At 35.8% G+C, this 26,176-nt stretch overlaps 1 protein-coding gene across 18 annotated transcripts in view; it reads left to right on the forward strand.

Moving 5' to 3' along the window:
- Positions 1 to 26,176, forward strand: part of PPP1R9A (protein phosphatase 1 regulatory subunit 9A) — a 386,892-nt gene that overhangs the window by 197,524 nt on the left and 163,192 nt on the right. For all 18 annotated transcript variants that reach the window (XM_017956944.3, XM_017956945.3, XM_009203380.4 and 15 more), the window contains exons 3-4: positions 10,355 to 10,487; positions 19,820 to 19,940. In XM_017956944.3, coding sequence (XP_017812433.3) covers positions 10,355 to 10,487; positions 19,820 to 19,940 — 254 coding nt within the window. The remainder of the gene's footprint in view (positions 1 to 10,354; positions 10,488 to 19,819; positions 19,941 to 26,176) is intronic.

The raw sequence follows: 26,176 nt of genomic DNA on the forward strand, positions 1-26,176 counted from the left end.
CAGTGCTAGCTAGGTTGGCTTTTTCTTTTCTAAGCTAGGAGTTTAAGTATGGAAGTAATGATATTATACTTATGAAATGCTTTAACTTGTCAGAAATGTCTCTGTAGCTTGTAGGTGTTGTAAATCTGTAGTCTTATTTCTACTTACTTGTAAGGAAGTCATATTCCAGACTATCCTTGTCAAATACCAAAAAGTTCAGTTTTGCAGCCAGAGAATATCCTGTTTGAAGGACTTTGTGATGCCTCATTTTATGAGTCAACATTGGTAGGCCACAGTACCCAGATATGTGGGTAAACATTATTCTGGAGTCTATGAAGTATCTTTTAGATGAGATAAACGTTTAAAGCAGTGGGCTAAAGTGGATGCCTTCCTTCATGTGGATTGGCCTCATCAAATTCATTGAAGACCTTCATAGAAGAAAGACTGACTTCTATCAAAGAAGAGGGGATTCTGCCAGCAGACTGCCTTTGAACTTGAACTGCAACATTAGTTCTTCCCTGGGTCTCTGGCCTGCAGGCCTACCCTGCACATTTTGGATTTGCTAGTCCCTACCGTCATATGAGACAATTCCTTAAAATAAATCAATTTTAATATAAATATATATAGTATATATAAAAAAACACATACACATATCTTATTAATTCTGTTTTTCTAGAAAACCTTGACAAAGGTGGACTTTCTTGTGTTGCCATTTGAACTAGCATGCTCTCTACCTCCCAGTATGTAGGGTATGTTGTGTTTTTTTTTTTTTTTTAAACTTTTTTTTTTTTTTTTTTTTTTTTGAGACAGAATCTGGCTCTGTCGCCCAGGCTGGAGTCTGAAGTGCAGTGGCCTGATCTCAGCTCACTGCAAGCTCCGCCTCCCGGGTTCACGCCATTCTTCCGCCTTGGCCTCCAGAGTAGCTGGGACTACAGGCACCCGCCACCACACCCGGCTAATTTTTTTGTATTTTTAGTAGAGACGGGGTTTCACCGTGTTAGCCAGGATGGTCTCAATCTCCTGACCTTGTGATCCGCCCGCTTCGGCCTCCCAAAGTGCAAGGATTACAGGCGTGAGCCACCGCGCCCAGCCCAACTTCTTGTTCTTAAGTAATCCATTGAAACACTAAAATATGAAAAACCGTGGGAACTCTCTTTATGCTTTTCTGCCTTACTCCCTAGATTGGTTGGTAAAGAGAGATAATTTGTGTCAAGTGTCATATTGTCTATAATTTAAAGTACTTTAGCATATATAACATACTATTTATGGGAGTGACTTTGTTTTAGGACCCTTTAGCTTTCTAGGTATTTCATTCATGAATCCACACACTAGGATTAGTAAGTTATTATTTGAAAGATGCTGATTAGAAGCCTGCACCCAGATATTGGTACTTTAAATCTACACAAGACAGGGTATTAATGTTAAGTATGTTACAAATAATTGGTGAAATGAATGATATTGAAGGTACATGGGTTAGCCTTAGAAATATTTTGTGTAACTAGACTTTGGGTCAGGCGAGGGTAGCAAATTAACAACTTTTGGAGTAATACCTAACTAGTACTCCATTTGATCCTGTTTTGTGGTATGTAAGATTCTGGTGAGTGATCCACTTAGAATGTTAAATGCATCCTACTACAGAATGTAGTTGCAACTGCTTTAAGTAAACCTTTCACACAGGCTACTTTTCAAAATGACTTTAAGGACAGAAATCTGGGATTTTACAGAGTTTTATGAGATAGGCCTATAAGTCTGTTTTTTGCACCTTCCAGTTAAGCAATGTTTTTACATGCAGCAGAATTTAGTTTGAAATTTGTTTTCATTGTAACATACTCCTTATGTTATAAGATTGTAGAGGAATAGACTATAAAGGCCTCAGCTGTTTAGATCTTTGGAGACTACCAGTGTTTACCCTAAATTGTCTGATGATTATAAACTCCAGTTTGGCTTACTCCTAACATACTCCCGGGCACACACTGGGCAATCAATACACTAGATAATTCTTCCTATTGTCAATCAGTGAACTAGCCTTAATTTGGGGGAAGAAAAGGAAAGTTGAGATTATACATTGCTCTAAAGCTATTAGAATTCTCCTTTGTGAGGATTGCCAAAGTGGTTTTTGGAATGTTAATATGTGGCTATCTTCTCCATGCTTATTGTTAGTTTCAATTTAGAGCTTATTTTGCAGAGCCACTGAAATCATGTGAAGGTGAGTCAGGGTTCTGCCAAGGAAGCTTGTGATGAGTGTAGCCTGTTTGTGGAAGCATGTGAATGTTTGGCTTATCTCCAGGAGTACGTACACTTTGCCAAGCCATCATCTGAAACTCAGCGTGCTAGGACCTGGAACATTTTTCATCTTTGATGTGTCAGGAAGATTTTACAGAACCTGGGCCATAGCCTGAACTGAGACCTTGTGGAAGCATTGTGGGAGATTCCTTCCAGTCAGTATTTCAAGAAAATGCTGAATTTATTTAGACCTGCGTTGATTAAAGAAAATGTGTCATAAAGAAGTGAAGGAAATAAGTCTTTTTCTTATTGTTGAAAATGTATTGCTGCCGTTTTGAAAAAGTGTTGCAGTTTAAACTACTGAAAATGTATATAAGATAATGATTCTAGTTGAAATCTTATAATAAGCTAATTTTTACTTTATTTGCTTTTCATAGCCTTGGGTTGTTCATTCAGAAATGTCCTTGCTAACTGTGTTTGTAAACTCATTACCCCTGAAAGCCTGTCGCTGCTGTGAAGCAGTGGATGAGGTCTTGTTTTGTTTCCTTTGATCCGGGAACCAGAATATCGCTTGTTGGCTCTGAAACAAGAAGTCTTAAATTTAAACATCCTTTGTTTACTTTTCTCAGTGAAATAAAACAGGAACAATGTGAAGGTGCTTGAACTGCAAAAATACATATATCTTGATGGTGTTGAACATTAGGGCCCAGAATACTGTTGGCCTTTAGAGTTTTTTGTGTTGCTGGAATACCAGAAGGAGTCATGCTCTGATGATTATTTGATTAATTATCCATATTTTTGTAGAGCAATTAAGGTTAACATAAATAAAAATAATAGAACTATTGTAAGAAAATGGAAAGAATCAAGATCATCTAGATGAAAGGGCTTCCTGGTCAGGAAAAAAACAGAAAGCCTGGCAGGCCGTGAGCCATTGTGTAATGACAGTGCATTGCTCTGGACATAGGGATTTTGGCAGCCTAATCTATGTTCTAATACTAAGTCAGTTATGCAGATTTTTGCTTAAAGGACATTAAACATCGCAGTGGGTGATATATTCAAAACATGTTTATGAAAGAGAATATGAGGCTGGGCTCATGCCTATAATCCCAATACTTTGGGAGACCAAGGTGGGAGGATCATTTAAGGCCAAGAGATCAAGACTAGCCTACGCAATATGGTGAGACCCTATCTCTATTAAAAATGTTTTCAAATTTAATTTTAAAAAAGTATGATATGAATAGTAGGTATCAGGATAAATATTATCCCTCGTATTACCCTGGGAAAGCTTTTCCTCTCCCCTCATTGAACCAAGCATAATTACAAGGACTATTTCATTTTATTTTCATAATACTCTTATGGGGATAGGCATTATTATTATAATAACTATTTTGTAAATAAGGAGACTGAGGCTTAGCATGGTTTTACAAGTTGGCAAGTGCTACATAACTAGGGAATTTAGGGGGCTTTAAATTAGGTTAAAATTGGGACCATACCAATTGGAGATCATATGAATTGGGAATATCTTTTTCTATATCTGCATCATGCTCTTTGGCTTAATGATATATGTATCTTGGGGTCTTCCATGTCAGTAGAGAGATATACATCTCTTCAGTCACTGCATTGAATTACATATTTGTATATATCATAATTTAGCAAGCCATTTTCTCTACTGGTGGACAATCAGGCAATTTCCTGCTTTGGGCTATTACAGATAATGCTGTAATGAACTTCTTTGCAAATACGTCTTTGTACACATTTGCAAGTATTTCTGTAAACACAGATGTGACATTATTATGTCAAAGACATTTACGTTTAAAATACTGATAACTACTTTCTAACTATGCTTTCCTCTTCAAGAGTATCCTTTTTTCTATATGCTCACAAACACTGGATGTTGTAGTCTTTTTTTTTTTGAGTCTCATTATGTCACCCAGGCTTGAGTGCAATGGCATGATTTTGGCTCACTGCAACCTCTGCCTCCCAGGTTCAAGCAGTTCTGCCACAGCCTCCCGAGGTGCATGCCACTATGCCTGGTTAATTGTTGTATTTTTAGTAGAGATGGGGTTTCGCCATGTTGGCCAGACTGGTTTCTAGCCCCTGACCTCAAGTGACCGCCCTCCTAGATCTCCCAAAGTGCTGGAACTACAGGCGTGAGCCACTGCACCCTGCCTGGATGTGGTAGTCTTTTAAAACAATCTATTCTTCCCTTCCCGAGTCCAAGTGATCTCATTGTTCAGTTCCCACCTATGAGTGAGAACAAGCGGTGTTTGGTTTTCTGTTCTTGTGATATTTTGCTAAGAATGATGGTTTCCAGCTGCATCCATGTCCCTACAAAGGACACAAACTCATCCTGTTTTATGGCTGCATAGTATTCCATGGTGTATATGTGCCACATTTTCTTAATCCAGTCTGTCACTGATGGACATTTGGGTTGTTTCCAAGTCTTTGCTATTGTGAATAGTGCCGCAATAAACATACGTGTGCATGTGTCTTTATAGCAGCATGATTTATAATCCTTTGGGTATATACCCAGTAATGGGATGGCTGGGTCATATGGTACATCTAGTTCTAGATCTTTGAGGAATCGCCATACTGTTTTCCATACTGGTTGAACTAGTTTACAATCCCACCAACAGTGTAAAAGTGTTCCTATTTCTCCACATCCTCTCCAGCACCTGTTGTTTCCTGACTTTTTAATGATCGCCATTCTAACTGGTGTGAGATGGTATCTCATTGTGGTTTTGATTTGCATTTCTCTAATGGCCAGTGATGATGAGCATTTTTTCATGTGTCTGTTGGCTGTATGAATGTCTTCTTTTGAGAAATGTCTGTTCATATCCTTTGCCCACTTTTTGATGGGGTTGTTTGTTTTTTTCTTGTAAATTTGTTTGAGTTCTTTGTAGATTCTGGATATTAGCCCTTTGTCAGATGAGCAGATTGCAAAAATTTTCTCCCATTCTGTAGGTTGCCTGTTCACTCTGATGGTAGTTTCTTTTGCTGTGCAGAAGCTCTTTAGTTTAATGAGATCCCATTTGTCAATTTTGGCTTTTGCTGCCGTTGCTTTTGGTGTTTTAGACATGAAGTCTTTGCCCATGCCTATGTCCTGAATGGTACTACCTAGGTTTTCCTCTAGGATTTTTATGGTATTAGGTCTAACATTTAAGTCTCTAATCCTTCTTGAATTAATTTTCATATAAGGAGTAAGGAAAGGATCCAGTTTCAGCTTTCTACTTATGGCTAGCCAATTTTCCCAGCACCATTTATTAAATAGGGAATCCTTTCCCCATTTCTTGTTTCTCTCAGGTTTGTCAAAGATCAGATGGCTGTAGATGTGTGGTATTATTTCTGAGGACTCTGTTCTGTTCCATTGGTCTATATCTCTGTTTTGGTACCAGTACCATGCTGTTTGGTTACTGTAGCCTTGTAGTATATAGTTTGAAGTCAGGTAGCGTGATGCCTCCAGCTTTGTTCTTTTGACTTAGGATAGTCTTAGAGATGCGGGCTCTTTTTTGGTTCCATATGAACTTTAAAGCAGTTTTTTCCAATTCTGTGAAGAAACTCATTGGTAGCTTGATGGGGATGGCATTGAATCTATAAATAACCTTGGGCAGTATGGCCATTTTCACAATACTGATTCTTCCTATCCATGAGCATGGTATGTTCTTCCATTTGTGTCCTCTTTTATTTCACTGAGCAGTGGTTTGTAGTTCTCCTTGAAGAGGTCCTTTACATCCCTTGTAAGTTGGATTCCTAGATATTTTATTCTCTTTGAAGCAATTGTGAATGAAGTTCACTCATGATTTTTCTCTCTGTTTGTCTGTTACTGGTGTATAAGAATGCTTGTGATTTTTGCACATTAATTTTGTATCCTGAGACTTTGCTGAAGTTGCTTATCAGCTTAAGGAGATTTTGGGCTGAGACGATGGGGTTTTCTAAATATACAATCATGTCATCTGCAAAGAGGGACAATTTGACTTCTTCTTTTCCTAACTGAATACCCTTGATTTCTTTCTCTTGCCTGATTGCCCTAGCCAGAACTTCCAACACTATGTTGAATAGGAGTGGTGAGAGAGGGCATCCTTGTCTTGTGCCAGTTTTCAAAGGGAATTTTTCCAGTTTTTTTCCCATTCAGTATGATATTGGCTGTGGGTTTGTCATAAATAGCTCTTATTATTTTGAGATACGTTCCATCAATACCGAATTTATTGAGAGTTTTTAGCATGAAGGGCTGTTGAATTTTGTCAAAAGCCTTTTCTCCATCTATTGAGATAATCATCAAAATTAGGAATATTCATGTTTCATCTAAATATTTGGTCATATTTTCTCCTAATCTGTGACTTATAACTTCATTATGGTATATTTTAGTGCTTAGAAATTTTTAGCCTTCGTTTTTAATCAAATTATTTATTTCCTTTAGAACATCTAGGATCTGTGAATTTCTTTCTAACCTGTTAGCTAAATTGTCCCAAATTTTCTTTTGGCATTCTTTATATATATATTTATTTTTGTTCTGAATTGTATTTTTCTTCGTGATATAAGTAGGAATCTTTTTCCGGTAGATATCTAATTCTTTTCATAATTTATTAAATAGACCACTCTAACTAATTTGAATAGAAAAGAAGAGGAGTGGAACAGAATAGAATATAAAAATGAATGTATCCCAGAGCTCAAACTACATTGCCTTAATAAGTGAAGTTTTATTATGTGTTTTGATATCCACTAGGGCCTGATTCTACCCTTACTGTTTTTCAAACTGCTTGTTAGTTTCCATGAAAAATGTAGGTAGGATTTTATTTTTTATTGCCCTGAATTCATAAATTAACTTAGGGTAAACTGATATTTGCAGTTATTTAGGAATGTGGATGTCTTCATAATATTAAGGATTTTAATCCTGGAAAATAATATGGCATTGCACTTTCTTCAGGGCTTTTTGTACTCATCACTTAGTTTTATATAGAGAAAAATTCTTTTACATTTATGGCTGGTAATTACTAAGTATTATTTTGATCATTTTGTTGTATTTTCTAAATTGTTTTTGTATATAGGTATTGAGTTTTAAAAGTTATATCACTTTACTGAACTCTTATTAGTTCTAGTAGTTTTTCTGTTAAAGCTGTTGGATTTTCCAAGTAATCAATTGTGTAATCTACAAATAACGACTTCTGGCTTTTCTTTTTCAATAATTTGCAGCGTTTTCTGCATGCCTACTTAATTTATGAGTAAGCTGAAGATGAAGAGTATATTACATTATTTATTTCCTTTTTTTTTTGAGACGGAGTCTGGCTCTGTCACCCATGCTGGAGTGCGGTGGCCGGATCTCAGCTTACTGCAAGCTCCGCCTCCCAGATTCAGGTCATTCTCCTGCCTCAGCCTCCCTAGTAGCTGGGACTACAGGTGCCTGCCACCACACCTGGCTAATTTTTTGTATTTTTAGTAGAGATGGGGTTTCACTGTGTTAGCTAGGACGGTCTCGATCTCCTGACCTCATGATCTGTCCACCTCAGCCTCCTAAAGTGCTGAGATTAAAGAATGAAATGGTGGCATAGTCATCTCATTGCTAGATGTCTCAAAAATTATACACAGTATCATTTTCCAATATGCAGTCCTACTGTTTTAGGTTTGTTTTATTTAATTTCAGAATACCCTCAAATGAACTTTATAAACTAGCCCGAATAGGAAAGAACATTTTGATATCAGAGTGTTTGGATTCCTGAAAAAAAAAAAAAAAAAAAAAGTGGGGAAGGAGTTATTTATTTGAAACAGTTCTTTCATACTTACTTTATATATAGGCACACACATACATGTTTATTTACTTACTAGTACTAGTGAAATTGAGCAATGTTCCAGAATGAATACTATTTAAACCACTGTTTTGCAGTTATAAACCTGGACCTATTAGCAGAAGTAGAGAAGTGATAAATATTAATGAATAATTTCCAGTTATATCTGCCAGTGATTTCCAGGACGCATGAGACCCAGGCCTAGCTAACTCTTATTTTATGTGTAAAGCTTGCTCCTATAGGCATTTTCCATTGCAGTATACTCAACTATCAATGTTTTCCAAAAAACTATAGATATGTATATGTGTTTGTATATATATTTTGGTCTAGGGTCTTATATTTGAAATATACATTCCTTCTCTTCCGCACTCAAATATGTGAATTTCTGTTTATTCTTCAAGACTCGGGTCAAGTATCTTTGCCTTCACAAAATTCTTTACTTTCTCAGGAAAATTAAAAAAAAATAGTTGGTATATTCTACTTTTATATCAGTTACCACATTTTAAATTGTAAGCTACTAGAAACTATTCCTTCTCCAGTGCCTAGCATGATGTCAAGCATGAGTTTAGAACTCTAAAATATTGTTGAATGAATAAATGTGAATAAGCAATTACTAAAAAATATAAAAGGAAGTGAAAGATCAAAAGGGCTGTCTAAGAGAAAGTTATAAGTATGACAATTTGAAAAGAATATTAGGCCAGGTGTAGGGGCTTAAGCTGGTAATCCCAGCACTTTGGGAGGCCAAGATAGGAGGATTGCTTGAGCCTGGGAATTCAAGACCAGCCTGGGCAATATAGTGAGACCTCGCCTCTACAAAAAAATTTTAAAATTTAGCTGAGTATGATGGCATGTGCCTCTAATCCTAGCTACTCAGAAGGCTACAGTAGGAGAATTACTTGAGCCCAAAAAGCAGAAGCTACAGTGAACCTACCACTGCACTCCAGCTTGAAGTGCAGAGCAAGACCCTGTCTCAATAAAAAAAAAAAAGAAAAAAAGAAGAAAAGAAAAAGAGAAATATTAGCATGGGAAACATGCTAATATTTATGAAATATTGTGAAAAGAGAAATAAAAGCACCAACCCCATACTATGGAAATGTGCATTTTGATGCAATAAGGTTGACTATGGTGGAGAAACATGATAGAGACCAAATAGGGATCCAAGTGGCACGAGGCTATGAAAACATGTTGAAAGTCAGGAAGAAAAACAGTACCCACTCAGGTACAAATCCTACAAATGACACTATTTTGAAAAGCATATACCATTAGGAGCCACATTACATCTACTCCTATATATGCATATGTATTCTTGGTTTATAAGTTACCATATGTAGAATACAGGAATTACTTGTTTTCCAGTAATATAATGTAAAGTGTCCATAGACCAGCAGGGCCAGCTTTGTAGGAAATAGACATAATTTCTTTAATCTTTGGCCTTTTGTTCTGCCTTCTGTTTTTACTGTATCTTTTTATAAATATTATTTTAAAGGCTAATCCTAGACTGTACGATTTTTGGGAGGACACAGTTTCTTTAGACACAGTTTAGATGCATAATAATTATTGAATTTAATTGAAAATGCCAGTGTTTGTTATGTATAATAATTGGACTTGATTAATTATACATGTATTTCTTTCATATATTTCTTCCTGTATTAAGAGAGGGGTTGGACAACTACTTCAGTTCCTTTTAAGATAAACATTTCAGCAGAAATAAGGACAATCAAGTTTCTTATGGCTATATCTGAAGGCCACATTTAGTTGTCTTTTAAATGATGTAGGTAAGAAATAAACAGCTGTCAATATCCTGTTTGCTGTACAGCCCTTGAGCGATATTTTCATAATAATTTCATAGAAAGTTTCAATGATCATTTCACTTAAATGTATATGCAAGTAAAATGAGGGATGACAAACAAGAGCCCAGGACAGTGTTAGAATGGAGATCAGGTTCAGCGATCCTGTGATTGAGATAGCATGACAATACTGACACACTGCTACTTCAGGGCTAGAGGTTTAGTTTGGTTATTTGCTTAGGTAGCTTCAAGATGCTTTACCTTAGTTTTATTGGGAAACAGCAGAGCGTTGCAGCTAATATGGTATATTCTGATTCTATAAAAGACGATAAATATTGCTATTCACATAATGTGTTCTGTGGCTACTTTGTCTCTTAAAAGTGGTACTATCACTTATACATTTTAAAAATTAGTAAGTTACTTTTATACTGACTCAATTTTCCTTTTCTTAACATCCAATTGATTTTAAAGGCAAAACAGTTGTTTAGAAGAAATTCATCACGTGAATGTTTAAACTTACATAGTTTGGAATACTTGGCAGTTTCTTTTTTTCTATATTATCATCTTGTTGGCCTCTTACTACAGGTTTTCAACACATACTCCAATGAAGACTATGACAGGAGAAATGATGAAGTTGACCCTGTGGCTGCTTCAGCTGAGTATGAACTTGAAAAACGTGTAGAAAAGCTGGAACTTTTCCCAGTGGAACTAGAGAAAGGTTCGTGAGTGCTACAGTGTTAATATCATTATGTTGCTATGTTAATAATACAGAATTATTTTTCCAAAGTGTAGCCTTTTTTCTAAGGATTAGATAAAATTTTAATTCTCACAGAGGATCTTATATATTAAGTTTCAAAAACAGTTGATATGGATTCTGAGTAGATGGTGGATTGAAAGTTTTACTCCCAACTAAAACCCATCTATCTTAGCTGGCTGGGATGGTGGTTAGGACCAGGGAGGTATGAGTGAGGCCTAATGCTTTGTTGGTATTCCTGGAAAGGGCTGCTACAGCTGAGAGCCCAGAAAGGGCTGGTATATGAGAGCTTGGGGCAGATGGTTGTTTTCTTTTGTTTTGGTGGATAATTGGAAAATTATGGAGATTTTTAATGAAGGCAGTAGAATCCAAGGAAATTTTAATAGTAGTGCTACATCCTCTCCATCTCTGAGGGGAGAAGGTTGAAAGAGAGCAGGGAGAAGAGGGAGCAGAAAGGCTTCCTTCTGATTTCTCTCCCTGGACTAACACCCTGCTGACTGTGGTTACTGCTGACCCATGGGATCAGAGATTGCTATGTAAGATGTAAGATGGGCACCCAAGAACTGAACTGTCACTCAGTGAAAGGAGAAATAACACCTCTGAGAGATCTTTGAAAACAAAAGAGTAGAACAAACAGATGATAACTTGAATAACAAGAAAAAAAGAAATAAAAACCTACCCAAGGATATTCAAGCATGGTTTAAAAAAAGACATTTGCAAATGATGCCTCTAACAAAGGACTAATATTCAGAATCTATGAGGAACTCAAATACTCAACAACAACAACAACAACAAAAGAAACCCATTAATAAGTGGGCAAAGGACACGAACAGATATTTCTTAAAAGAAGACTTACAAGCAGCCAACAAACATGAAAAAACACTCCACATCACTAATCATCAGAGAAATGGAAATCAAAACCACAGTGAGACACCATCTCACACCAGTCAGAATGGCTATTATTAATAAGTCAAAAACAACAGATGTTGGTGAGGATGCAGAGAAGAGGAAATGCTTAGATACTGTTGGCGGAATGTAAATCAGTACAATCTCTGGAAAACAGTGTGGAGATTTCTCAAATAATTGAAAATAGAACTATCATTTGACCAAGCACTCCCACTACTGAATATCTACCCAAAGGAAAAGAAATGATATCAAAAAGAGACTTGTATGTTTAACAGAGCACTATTAAATGGAAATAGTCTTGGAAATAGCAAAGTCATGGAATCAACCTAAGTATTCATCAATAGATGACTGGATAAAGAAAATGGAGCATATATACACTATGGACTACTGTGCAGCTATAGGAAAGAATGAAATCATGTCTTTTGCAGCAACATGGTTGGAGCTGGAGGCCATTATCCCTACATGAAATAACTCAGAAACACAAAATTATTTGCTGCATGTTCTCACTTATGAGTGAGAGCTAAACAATGGGTACACATCAACATGCAGAGCAGAGTAATACACACTGGGGACTCCAAAAGGTTACCAGGGTGGGAGGGGGATGGGGCTTGACAAATAACTACTTGTCGTACAATGTGAACTATTCATGTGAAGGTTACACTAAAAGTCCAGACCTCACCACTATGCAATATATCCATATACCACACCTGCACATGCACTCCCCTGAATTTATAAAGATTTTTAAAAAGACATTATTGAGCAACTTAGCAACAAGAACAAATTACTTGATTTTGAAATGAAAAATTTCACCAGGAGAATTGAAAAGGTTAGTTGTTGTTGAGACTTAAGTTGGCAATCTAGAAGATGACGTTTAAGAGATGTTCCAAAAAGAATTCTCAAATGACAGAGCAAAAATCCAAGAAAAGTCATGAAAGAGCCCCAATATATAAGTTGTAGGCAACAGAAGGGGAAAATGACAATGGAGAAGGACAGACTAATAATAATCATACAAGAAAAATTTCTTATCCTTAAAAAAAAAGATCTGAGGCATATATCAGGAAGAGCTTATCCATTTGTGAGTGAGAAGGCTGAATAACCCCAAACTGATCTCACACTTAGGCATAGCCTGGGAAAAAATCCTAATGTTCAAAGGCAAAGTGAAAAATCTTAAAAAATTCCAGACCAAAAAATACCCAAGCAAATAAACAAGCAAAGATACTTGCAAAGGCAAAATAATTAGACTAGCATCAGACTGCAACACTAGAAGCAGGGAGATGTAGAAATAATTTTACATGCCACTTAGGGTAAAAAGGATGGTGATCCAAGAATTCCATATCCATCCTGGTGAAAGACAGACATCTGCTGCTATCTAAGGATTTAAAGAACACATTGCCTACATACTTTATCTGAGTAATTTACTGTCCAGTTTAGCAGGGAGGGAGGGAAACAAAGAGCAGCTTGTTCAAAACAGCAAAGGCAAGGAAAAAAGAGGTGAAAACTATTAAGTTTTAAACATACAATTGCTTAAATGAAAAAGTATGAAGAATACTAGTCATATTACATCAAACATGACTGATGGATTACTCCTGTTAAAAGACACTTTCATTTGGGGTTAAAGTGAATTAAAGAGTAGTGCTTACATTTTTCATACATTTTTAAATGTAAAAGCCATTCTTAGTTCATGGGCCATACAAACACAACTGGGCCATCATATTACTTATTTTAGTATAGCAAAAAAACAAGAACAATCCAAATATTCATCAGTGGTAGAAAGGGTCTATAAATTGTAGCATACCTAGGCAATAAAATATTACTCAGCAGTGAAAATGGAGGTGCTACAGTTCATGCAGTAGTATGTATGATTCTTAACATGTTATCGAGGGAAAGTAAAAAATAGCAAACCACAGAAGAAGACATTTAGTGTAATATAATTGCATTTACTTACATTTCAAACCAAGAAAATTAAATAGCATATTGTTTTGGGATACACAAAAGAGTAGTTTTTAAAAAGTAGTATTAAAAAGTAGGGAATGATTAACACAATATTTAGTATAATGGTCACTGAGGAAAGAGTCAGGGAGGGATATATAGTGGGCTTTTATGATGTCAGTAATATTCTGTGTCTTTGTACATGGACATTTGTTTTATTTTTATTGTTTAAACGTAATGTTTTGTAGATAAGTATTTGCTTAAACTCATTTGTATATTGCCATATTTCATACAAAAAACTAAACTAGATAAATCAAACTAGAAGATAACCAAATCAAATACAATTATTGGAGATTTCAATATATTTCTTTCAGAACTGGACAAATTTATGGACAGAAAACAAAAATCAAGGAGTAGGTTAATACAATGAACTCTATTTCAAGCTGTATTTTAAGAGAAAAAGTGTTATCCTTTGGAAAAAATTTTAAAAGTTCCTTTAATATGAGAATTTGGAAATTACATAATACATTCCTAGGTAGATATTTGATTTAAGAGAAAATTAAAACTCATATCCCAAACCATCTTGGAAAGGATTAAACTTAAAAAGTCTGTAGCACACAGCAAAACCTTTACTCAGAAGAAAAGCTATATCCTTGATTTCTTTCTTTAAAATAAAAAAATTTAAAAAGTAAACAACGGACCTGTCTTAGAAATCAGAAAAAGTAAACCAAATAAACAAACTAGCAAAGAAGAGTAGTATAGGTAAAAACAATATTAATAACATAGAAAGGAAAATCTAGTAAAACAAGGTAATAAAAATCCTTTTCATTGAATACATCTATAAAATATATCAATCATAATACTGAGTGGTGAAAATTGAAAGCAAATTTATGCAAACTAGGAATGGAAGACAAATATATAGTGTTACTAGAAAAGATCAGTCATTGCATTTCTTTCTCAAATGAGGTGTATGCCCAGAAATAATTTATGTCCTAACAAAATTTGAATTACCAGAATCAACTTTAGTAAAATAGACTAATTGCCATAGAAGAAACGAGAATGGCAACTAAAGATAAAACATTAAAATGTTGTCAGAACTGGATGATTCTATTGTACCTTTAAAGAACACATAAAACCAGTGTTATTTAAACTATTTTAGATCGTAGATGATGTAGGAAAACTCTTCATTTCGTTGAAATACCATATAAGTTTACACCCAAAACTAAAGTACTACAAAAAAGATTGCTATGGTACAACTACAATTGTGAATATATATTTTAAAATTCTAAATGAAATAAAATATCAAATATAGAAATAGTTAAAGAGAAAAGGCCAGGTACGGTGGCTCATGCCTCTAATCCCAGCACTTTGGGAGGCCGAGGCGGGCAGATCACGAAATCAGGAGGTTGAGACCATCCTGGCTAACACATGAAACCTCATCTCTACTAAAAATACAAAAAATTAGCCGGGCTTGGTGGCATGCACCTGTAGTCCCAGCTACTCAGGAGGTTGAAGCAGGAGAATCGCTTGAACCCGGGAGGTGGAGGTTGCAGTGAGCCGAGATCGTGCCATTGCACTCCAGCCTGGACGACAGAACGAGACTCTGTCTCAAAAAAAAAAAAAAAAGAAAGACTCATTAAGATCAAATGGGGTTTTAGATACAAGGATCCAGAATGGTTCATTATTCAGAGATTTATCCACATAAAATTTAAAGGAAAAGCCCTTAAATTTTTAAAATTTCATGTCAAATTGATATGAAAAGATGTCAATTTGGTAATATTTACCACTTGAAAGACTCTGTAAATTAGCACGTGATGGAAGCTGCCTAAATTTATGCAAACTCTCAATCTGCAATACAAACAATTCTATTTCTAAATTGAGTAAACACTAAAGATATTTTAATTAAAACCAGAAATCAAATTTGTAATGCCCTTTAAATGAAATGACCAGTATAAATAACAGCAAATAAAAGATGAAAAGCATCACCTTTTGCTGATATATTCATATCCATATATATCTAGAAAACCAAACTGATTCTAATTTAAAATATTAAATTTGGTAAAATAATTTGTGAAGGAAGAGGTTACATCCAAGATATGTATACAAATCATTTTTTTCTATGTAATCACATTAAGAATTTAGAAATGAAAATGGGAAAAATATTTCATTTGCAGTAGCACCAAAACAACAAAATATTTATTACTAAGAAAAACATGGAATTTATCTAAATAAAGTAATAACATCTTTTTGAAAGACATTTCAATTTGAAAGCAAATTGTAAGACAAACCATATTCTTGGATGAGAAGACTCCAAATAGAACTGCCAACAAAGTTGGGTTGGGAGAGGAGAATTGCAAAAAACAGTATTAAAGTTTTTTGGTAAAATTTAAGTCTGGAGAAATACAGACTTAAGTATGAAAAAGAATATGAATGACTTAATTTACCACATATCTAAATACAATGTAAAGCTTTTGTAATCAGAACAAATTGTATTCAAATGGCAGTTGATTACTGGAACAAAATAGAAAATCCAGAAAAGATGTTAGTATGTGTGAGAATTTAATATATGACACCCATGATATTTCAGCTTAGAAGTAATTGTGTGCTTTATAAATTGTTCTTGCATAACTGAGCATCTATCTGGAAGAGTCTAAAGTTGGACACCTTCATTATAGCATAGTTAAAAATAAATAACTCTACATGGGTTAAATAATAACATATTGAAGATGTCATAAAGAAAATTCACATGACTGCATGTATCATCTAGGCTTGTGGCAGAAGAGGCTTACCCAAAATGGGAAACCAGAAGTTAGAAAATAAGCTTTGGGCTCCATAGTATGACAATAGTGTCTTCCACAATGATATAGTTCCACTGACTTTGCCATCATTTTATGGCTGTTTTGCCTTAGTGCTTTGCCTGTCCCTAGGAATGTATAGAGAGGAAGACAGGGTGCAGCTAGGTTCTTGATGGGGCAGCCACAGGAGTAATAAGTGGCCTTTAAGGATGAGGCTCCAGACTTCACTCATCTTAGAGAAAGCTGTACATAAATAAGATGCTGGAGAACATCAGTCTTCTGGTCTCTGTGCGTTGATTGTGCTCTTTGTTGTATTGCCCTTCAGTCATCACGTTGTCCTTGTAGGTAATTTGCATTAGAATTGAGGATGGCTTAAGTTAATATTGCTTTTTCTGCAACTGGATTTTCAGCTCTGCAGATCTTAGTAATTTTCCAGTTAAAAGCAATGAGAGGAGCAATGGAAGGAAGAAAGAATTCTACCAAGACGTGAGTCGAGGCAGAGAAAATGGATTTAGAAACCAAGCAGTAATTTTCACTCAAGATAGTTGCAGGAAGAAATTATTTAATGGTGTGACAGTATGGAGAGTTCACATTTGAGAGGAGCCCTTTGTACAGTGATGAGTATGGGAAAGTTTGACTCACAGCTCTACGTTGGTTTGACATGTGATAAGTTATAATGAAGAGAAACCCTGTGAGTATAATGAAAGTGAGCAAGAATTCAGCAAGAATACCAATACATATATTCACCAGAGATTTCATACAGGAGAGAAATTCTGTGGTATTTTTCAGCGTGGGAGAGGCTACTTTGATCGTCTCTTAAACAACACAAGAACAATACACTGAGGGGAAAAACGTACGTGGATGTAAACACTATGGGAAGGCTTTCAGCAATCATTCATCCTTCATCAGTGTGAAAAAAAATTCATTTTCTTGAGAAACCCCATGAATGTGATGAATGTGAATAAGAATTCAGCCATCTGCTAACCTTATACACAGAAGAGAATTCATGGTGGGAGAGAGGAAAACCCTATGCATGTAACCAGTGTGGGAGAGCCTTCAACACACATCTAACCTTCATGTACACAAGAAATCTCATTCTGTGGAGAAATTTTACAACTATAATGAATGTAGAAAAGTCTTTAACAAGATAAATCCTCTTGATGAAATCAGTCTTTATACCAGAGAAACAATTTGAATAAATAGGAGAAATCACATGTATATAAACATTCTAAATGTAATGGATGAGGAAAGTCTTCAGAGATTATTTATGTTAGTCAACATTAAAGTTTTCACACTAAAGAGATACCTATGCCTAGAATCAATGTGGAAGTGCCTTCAGCAGGGGTTTGCATGAGGAAGCTCATCCAGGGGAAACACTGTACAGATTCCTTTAGCATATAGCTGAGCAAACAAATCACACTTTTGCCAAGTGACATCTTTTAAAACGTATATAGAATAAAAATGTAAGATTGTCAGGTGTACTTGGAAATACTTCAGGCATAAGCTGGTGGTAAGTAATAATGTATGAGATGAACCTTCATCCAAAGAATACTAATTACAAGAATCCTGACTGGGTATAGTGGCTCATATCCATAATCCCAGCACTTTGGGAGGCTGAGGCAGGAGATTGCTTGAGCCCAGGAGTTTGAGACCAGCCTGGGCAACATGATGAAACCCTGTCTGTACAAAAAAAAAATACAAAAAATTGCCCAGATGTGATGGCACATGCATATATTCCCAGCATCTTGGAGGCTGAGGTGGGAGATCACCAGAACCCAGGAGGTTGAGGCTGCAGTGAGCCATGATGACATCACTGCACTCCAGCCTGATCAACAGAGTGAGACCTTGTCTCAGAAAAAAAAAGAAAAGAAAGAAAAAAAGAAAAAATACTTAAGAAAGTAAAGGTTATTGCTGAAAAGTCTTTTAAAAGTGTCATTCTGTTGAGTATATGGACCAGTATTTCTTTAATAATCCAGTGCTGTTGATTAATTAGTATTTTTATGCTACTAGTAAAGCATGATTACAAAGACTTGAGACTATCAGAAAATAACCTTGAACTTTAACTAAAACATGTGGCACACCATATAGTGTACCTTTTATATATTCACAGAAAGGACAAATGGAAATATGGATAAACACGTGATTTGTAAGTGAATTTAAAAAAAAAAACCAAAAAACTGTTACACAGTATTGTTCACAGGACCAGTAAAATGGAAACAAAAGTGAGTACCTATGAATACAGAATGTTTGGATACATGATGATGCCATCTCACCATGAAATATTATTCAGTCATTAGAAATAATTTAGAGCTATGAACATTGAGGACATTGATATCCATGACATATCTTTTTTTATTTTTTATTTTTTTGTCTTTTTTTTAGACAGGGTCTCGCTGTGTTGCCCATGGTGGAGCGCAGTGGCATGATCTCAGCTCACTGCAACCTCTGCCTCCCAGGCTCAGGTGATCCTCCCACCTCAGTCCCCAAACAGCTGGGACTACAGGTGCGCCCCACCATGCCTAGCTAAGTTTTCTATTTGTAGTAGAGACAGGGTTTCACCATGTTGCCCAGGCTGGTCTTGAACTCCTGGGCTCAAGGGATCCTCCCACCTCAGCCTCCCAAAGTGATGGGATTACAGATGTGAGCCACTGTGCCCAGATGCTTCACTGGTTTTTAAAAAGTAAGCTGTAAAGAGAAGTAGTTATAATCTCACTTGTGTAAGCAAATAACAAGGAAAAACAAGCTATATATATATACACACACACACACACGTATATATATTATATATATATACACACGCACATTCATATATGTCTAAGTGAATGTATGGATGTATTATAGTTGTTGATGAGTATATATTCTTGGGTATAGAAGCACAGAGGAAAGTACTCAAATACCATACTATCTTATTTTTTTTTTTTTTTTTTTGAGACAGAGTCTCACTCTATTACCCAGGCTGGAGTGCAATGGCACGATCTTGGCTCACTGCAACCTCCGCCTCCTGGGTTCAAACGATTCTCTTGCCTCAGCCTCCAGAGTAGCTGGGACTACAGGTGCCTGCCACCACACCCAGCTAACTTTTTGTGTTTTTAGTAGAGACAGGCTTTCACCATGTTGCCCAGGCTGGTCTTGAACTCCTGGCCTCAAGCCATCCACCTGCCTCAGCCTCCCAAAGTTCTGGGATTACCGACGTAAGCCACTGCACCCAGCCACATGTGCTATCTTATTAACATGAATAAACAAGTAAAGAAGAAAAGACCATATAAATGAAGGAGGAATTCCAGATACGTTATGATCACATTTATTTAAAATTATATGTTTGAATGTGTGTACTCTTACGCCTAAAATAATTCATTGCATTATTTAGAGAGTCTAAGTTTTAAGGCAGAGTGACTATTCAATAACAAAGTTGTTACCTTTTCTTGAGACCACAATGCATTACCAACAGTAGTAGTAAAATGATGCTAAATGCATGGGCCTTTTGGAGGCTCTCATTAGATACCCTTACTGCCTACCTTAGAAAATAATTCTGCTAAATCAAGCATGTTATTCTCCTATCCATAAGGAAAAATAAAATTAGAGACAGCAAATAGTTCTCACCAGCTAATTGCAGACTAGTGTAAAACTTAGGTTGTTTCACCTCCCCGCTTTTTTTCTTTTTAATAGATGAGGATGGTCTTGGTATAAGTATTATTGGAATGGGTGTTGGAGCAGATGCTGGACTTGAAAAGCTGGGAATATTCGTCAAGACGGTAACAGAAGGTGGTGCTGCTCAACGGGATGGCAGGTAAATTAAGGACTGTTGTTAACTTAAAATCTTTAGGGAACTTTCCTGTAAATTTCTTTCAGTTGTAGCTTTTTGCTTTTGTTTGTTGATTTTTTAGGACAGAATTTCAGGTTTCTCAGATATGAGAAATCTTAAAACACTTAAATTATTTTCTGATATGCAGGCAAAATATCTGCTTTCTTTAATTTATATTAGGTAAATGAGTGGGTAGATCTATCAGTCTATACCTGTCTTTATCCATTCATCTATCTGGTGGGAAGTGGGCAGAAACATGGGTGTATATAGTTGAGAATGTGTACTATGGAGGTCAGCACATAATTTCACTTCAGAAACATTGAAAGAAATGATAATAGTTCTGGCCTCTTAAAAAATGACACAGGTATATGGTAAGTTAGGGACTTTAATTCTGTATTGTTGGTAATTCTGAAGGTCAGTGTTTCTCCAAATACATTTATGTAAAAACACAGATTCTTGGGTACACCTAAACCAGTAGAATTAAAATCTCCAGTAGAGGAGTCTGGCAGTCTGCACCTTGGATAATTCTAGTACACAGCAGAGCATCCAGATAATCACTGTTTTGTCTTAGCTTTCATAATCTCAAGCTCTATCTATCTATCTATCTATCTATCTATCTATCTATGTATCTATCTAGGGCCGAGATTTTGATTAACCCTCATACTTGGCTCTTATATATCAGGGTGGGGCTAGAAGCAGAAGGTGGTGTCTTAGTTTGTTTTGTGCTGCTGCGGCAGAATACCTGAGACTGGGTAATTTATAATGGACAGAAATTTATATGACTCATGGTTCTGGAGGCTGGGAAGTCCAAGATTAAGGGGTGACATCTGATGAGGACCCTGCAGGTGAATCATCCAATGGTAAAAGGTGCAAAGGCCAAGTGAGAGAGAGCAAGAAGGGGCAAAACTTGCTTTTATAACAAATGCATTCTCAAAGAAATAAGTCCACTTCCACGATAGTGACATTAATCTACTTGTGAGGGCAGTGCCCTATGACCTAATCACCTTTTCAAGGTCTCACCTCTTAACACTGTTGCGTTAAGGATGGTTTTCAACACATAACATTCAAACCATAGCAGTTGGCAATATAATAAAAGTAGACCCAAATGTATGACTGCTAAATTCAAAGAAATATTATGTTGTTTTATGTACATTTAATGAATAGCTTTAAATTTTTTTATGTTTAAGTATGTATCATTTGACCAGCTTATCAGGGAATAATAAAGCATGTTGGAAAGACTTTGTGAATGTCTGAGGAGACCCAGAGCAGCATTTTTTTTTTTTTTTTGAGATGGCATCTTGTTGTGTTGCCTAAGCTGGAGTGCAATGGCATGATCTCTGCTCACTGCAATGTCCACTTCCCAGGTTCAAGTGATTCTCCTGCCTCAGCCTTCTGAGTAGCTGGGACCACAGGCGTGGACCACCATGCCCAGCTAATTTTTGTATTTTTAGTGGAAACGGTTTCACCATGTTGGTCAGGATGGCCTTGAACTCCTGACCTCAAGTCACCTCAAGATCCATCTGCCTTGGCCTCCCAAAGTGCTGGGATTACAGGTGCGAGCCACAGCGCCTGGCCCATTGTTTCTGTTTTAATCCTAAAAATGCATATTGATACCCACTGATAGTTCTCAAAGAGAGCTAAATTGATTTATGTAAATAGAAAACCACACCTTATTACATCTTCTTTTCCGTGAGGTTAGGGATAACATCTTAGTCAGTAGCTTTGTTTGTATTCCTATAGCACTTAGTATAATGCTTTGCATAGAGAAGGTTTGAAATAAATCTTTTGAGTGAACATTCAGCTGACTACATTTAAAACAAAGAATGTGGAATATGACTATCTTGTGTCTTAAAGTAACTTACTAACAGTCTTCCTCCTTTTCAGAGTAGTTAAGGAAATAACCTCTTTGTGCCCCTTTAATAAATTATAGATAATGGTGGTAGTATTTCCAGTTATTAATTTACCACCTTTCTTCCAAGAGAGCTAAAACTTGTTTGTAAAATATATCGCATTTCTTATTAAGTTTGATGAAAAATTTAAGATGGTGGGAAATAATGCTATAGTTAGTATTCAAACATGCTTAATTATTATGAACCATCCAGAAAGCCAAATCAAAGTACAACTTGATTAAAAGAACAAAAAATCAGAATATTTTACATTCATAGCCATGTAACACGTGTCCTGAAAGAGAAAAGAAAGAAAAAGAAAATTTTGCACTTAGTAGTTAGCCAATTCCTGTTGTTCTAAACATAGACATAGTTATTTTTCCCTCAATCGTTTTAAAATTAGGTTTGTTTTCTATTAATCTATTTACTAATTATTTATTGTTCTACATGGTTTCATTATTTATAACTATATTAGAACTCTGCTTTACCAGTCACAGTGTACATTTATTTCCTCAGTTCTTTTAAATGAGTATTTTACTAGTATACTAATCCTGTTGTTGTTATAATAGGTGCTTAAAAAATGCCTCAGTGAACATATTAAGACAGGCAACTTGGGCCAGGCAAGGTGGCTCATGCTTGTAATCCCAGCACTTTGGGAAGCTGAGGCAGGTGGATCACCTGAGGTCTGGAGTTCGAGACCAGCCTGGCCAACATGGTGAAACCCCGTCTCTACTAAAAATTCAAAAATTGACTGGGCGTGGTGGTGGGCACCTATAATCCCAGCTACCCAGGAGGCTGAGGCAGGAGAATCGCTTGAATCGAGGAAGTAGAGGTGGCAGTGAGCCAAGATTGTGCCATTGCGCTCCAGCCTAGGGGACAGAATGAGACTCAGTCTCAAAAAAAACAAAACAAAACAAAACAAAACTTGATATGATGGAATGGACAGAATCTTTAAGATAATGTAACCGGGAGCCTTCATTCCATTCCCTCTACTTATCTTCTGGGGATATGGAACAAATTACTTAATTTTCATGTTATCTACATTGTGGGTTGTGGTAAGCATTAACTAAGTTTGTGTGAATAAGCATTAACTAGGTTTGTGTGAATAACCTTCCTCAGTGCTATTTGTATATATGAAACTGTTCTTGAACCAAGTAAGAGTAAGCTTGAAACTTAATTTAAAAAGTAGTTATTATGGGAAAAGCCTCGTGGAAAACAATTAAAGGTGTACAACGTAAGTACAGAATCAAAATTTTAGAGATCACAGAAACTTCAGAGTTCTTATAATCAACACATTTTCTTGTTTATTAATAAGAAAATTGAGGGTGGTTGTATATGTGCATGTGTGTGGGTATAAGAAAATGAGAAAATAAAATGATTATTATACTTACAACAGATTTATATCTTTTAAATTATTATTTCTACCACTACTGGTGTGCTCATTTGCACAGTGTTTACTGTTTACTGATGTTTACTATTTAAAAGGTATCAACATACAAAAATTATACAAAGTGCACTTCCTCTAGTCAATAATACATTTTAAGTTATATATACTTACTGATGTAGAAAAATATTCCATTAAGGATTTACAAAATAGTATGATTAATATGATGCCATTCTTGTGTAGGGTATATATTCTATTTCTTCTTTTCTCTGTCTCTGTTCCTTTTTGTCCTTATCTCTCAGTCATTCTCTTTCTGAAAAAGTCTAAAATTAATACATACAAAAATGTTGAACGGCTCTAGTGTATGGATTTAAAAAAATTTTTGGCTGGTATACAATATCAAATTTTGTAGAGAATATATACGACTTGTGTATAGTTTCTCAAAACTAAAAATGATAAGGTTTCCACCCCAAGGAAATTACTCATCAGACCTCATTTATTGACGGAATTAAAGTTCTGGGTTAGATATTCTGTAAGGTAGCTCCTTTTAGCCTTGAAAGGATAAGATTCTTTATTATTGTTTTCTAGCTGCTTTAGATTCTTAATAACTCTTTCTAGTTAAGAAAATTTGTTTCAATTTAATCTCAGATTTAGTCATACCTCCTTCAAGGAATGTTAAATGAGCATACATGTATATATATAGGACGTTTTTTCTCCCCCTCCTCCCTCCTTCCTGCCCCCACAAGAAGCTTTTTCATTGTGATTGTTTGTATTCCTGCTTAAATGGCTTGTAAACTCTCACCACATTTTGAGTACTTTAAAAAATTTGCCGTGGATATTTATCCTCCTGAGTTTATCCAGTATAGTTGAAAAGTGTTGACCCTTCATTATTCTTTGATATGATCTCTTACCTTCAAAATTTTCTTTTGTCAAGCTTTTCATGTGTGTACTTTCTCCTTTGATGCCTTAAACTTAGAGTGTGCTCAGTAAATATTTGTTGAATGAGTGAATCCTTGTGCTTTAATCACTTTTTATTTTTATTTTTTATTTTTAGAGGCGAGGTCTCACTATGTTGCCCAGACTGACCTCAACCTCTTGGGCTCAAGTGAACTCTCCACCTCAGCCTCCCAAGTAACTGGGAGTATAAGCGAGTGCCACCATGCGGGGCTTTTAATCACTTTTGAAACCTTTACTTGGGCTTATCATTTTTCTCTGTTTTGTTTTTGTGCTACCTGCCTTTTACAGAGTGGCTTATAATTTAGTTGAATGACATGACAGTCATTTATATTTCCTGTTTCATTTCTAAATTTTTAGTAAAATAATATTAAATATACTATTAGTTTTTGTTGTCATAAATGTAATTTTTGGGATTGCACACAGGACACTTTCACACACTAGTGATTTTCCAGTCCTTGTTCATGATTCCTTAAAGCAAAATTAATTTCATAAAAACAACTCAAAATGCTGAATTGTAGAGTAAATCACATGGATGGTAACTGACAAAGGATGTTAATAATGCTGTGCTAAATTAGAGGCAAATAAAAAATCCATTTTGGATCCACTTTGTTTTTGGGTCCTGTTTTTGTTTCACAAGCTTTTGCTCATCATCATTTTCAATCACTGTCCTTTTCAATTTTACTGGAAGAGATACAAAATATGAAATTAAGGTTCTATGTAGTTTATCCTCATTCAAGTATTGATTTTTAAATGATTTTAATTGTTTTTTTCCCCCATCTTTTGGGATATACTAACATATACAATAGATAAAGAGTCCCATTCTTTTGCTTATCTAACTGCAGCAAACTTACCCCCTCTTAGGACCCATCTTTGCCTGAAGTACCCTCCAGCCTAAGAGAATCCTGGATGGAAACTTGTTTTAATTGATTCTGTCATGGTTCCCCAGTCGATGGTTTCCTCTCTGTGCACACACTCTCATGTTAGTCTTCTAATAAAATATTTTGCCTATTCACCCCTTAGGTTTGGGCTGTTACTGCTTTGGCATGTATTTTCACAATTTTCACATACATTTAAAACTTCAGTATCTAGCATTTTGAGGAAGATCTCTGTTGACCAAAGTTCATTAATGTTGCTCCAGCTGGTCTCCCTGTCATTCTTCTTTGGTGGCTTTGTTGACAAAAGCCCCATGAGGTAGGGTTATTGTTTTTTCCCTTCCCAGAAACATTGTATCAATAAGTAACTATCCAGTAACATTATACAAACCCTAGAATAATCCAACTTATATATTTTCATTAGCCTTATCCCTATTGATTCTGGTTTTCAGAATTGCAGGATCTCAGCAATATCATAGTGAGACTGAAGAAAAGCGCTGTTGTGCACTTTTGTTTATGGTAAGCACATGGAAACTATTGAGAAACTGGCCAGGATGAGATGGTTTTTACAAACTAGCCAGGTATGTTCCCGTAAATTCCATTCCAGTGGACAGTATTTCCAGGGGAAACAGACTATTTCCTCTGCTATCCTGGAAAATTTTTGAAAAGTTTAGATAATCCATAGAACTGGTTATTCTTTGTAGTCTGGGATGGTCTGATACAGAGCTCTGTCTAGGTATTCTTTTGTTTTTAACCACTGACAGTCTTCCCTTGTCTTTTCTAGGCTTTTCATTACAGCTAAGATTTGAGAGAGATTATCAGTGTTACTGTTCTATGAGTTTGCATCTAAAAGTTGTCTTCTCATGAGAAAAGATACAAGCAAAGTGGATATTAGACACCAGAAAATTTTTCCCATCACAGTAACCATTTTTATATTTAATACTATGCTGGCTCATGTTCTAGTGAGTTGTAGGAGCCGTCTATAATGGGAATAAACCTGAACCGCTGCCTTTTTAATCCATTATTCCCCTCATCTCCCACCCAATCCTCTTTATCTCTCCCTCCTCTTCTCCCCATTTTTAGTTTCTTGAACTTGTCTCCACCTTAATCATTACAGTTTAC

This window comes from Papio anubis, chromosome 4 (genome assembly GCF_008728515.1).
Source record: "Papio anubis isolate 15944 chromosome 4, Panubis1.0, whole genome shotgun sequence".
Taxonomy (NCBI): Eukaryota; Metazoa; Chordata; class Mammalia; order Primates; family Cercopithecidae; genus Papio; species Papio anubis.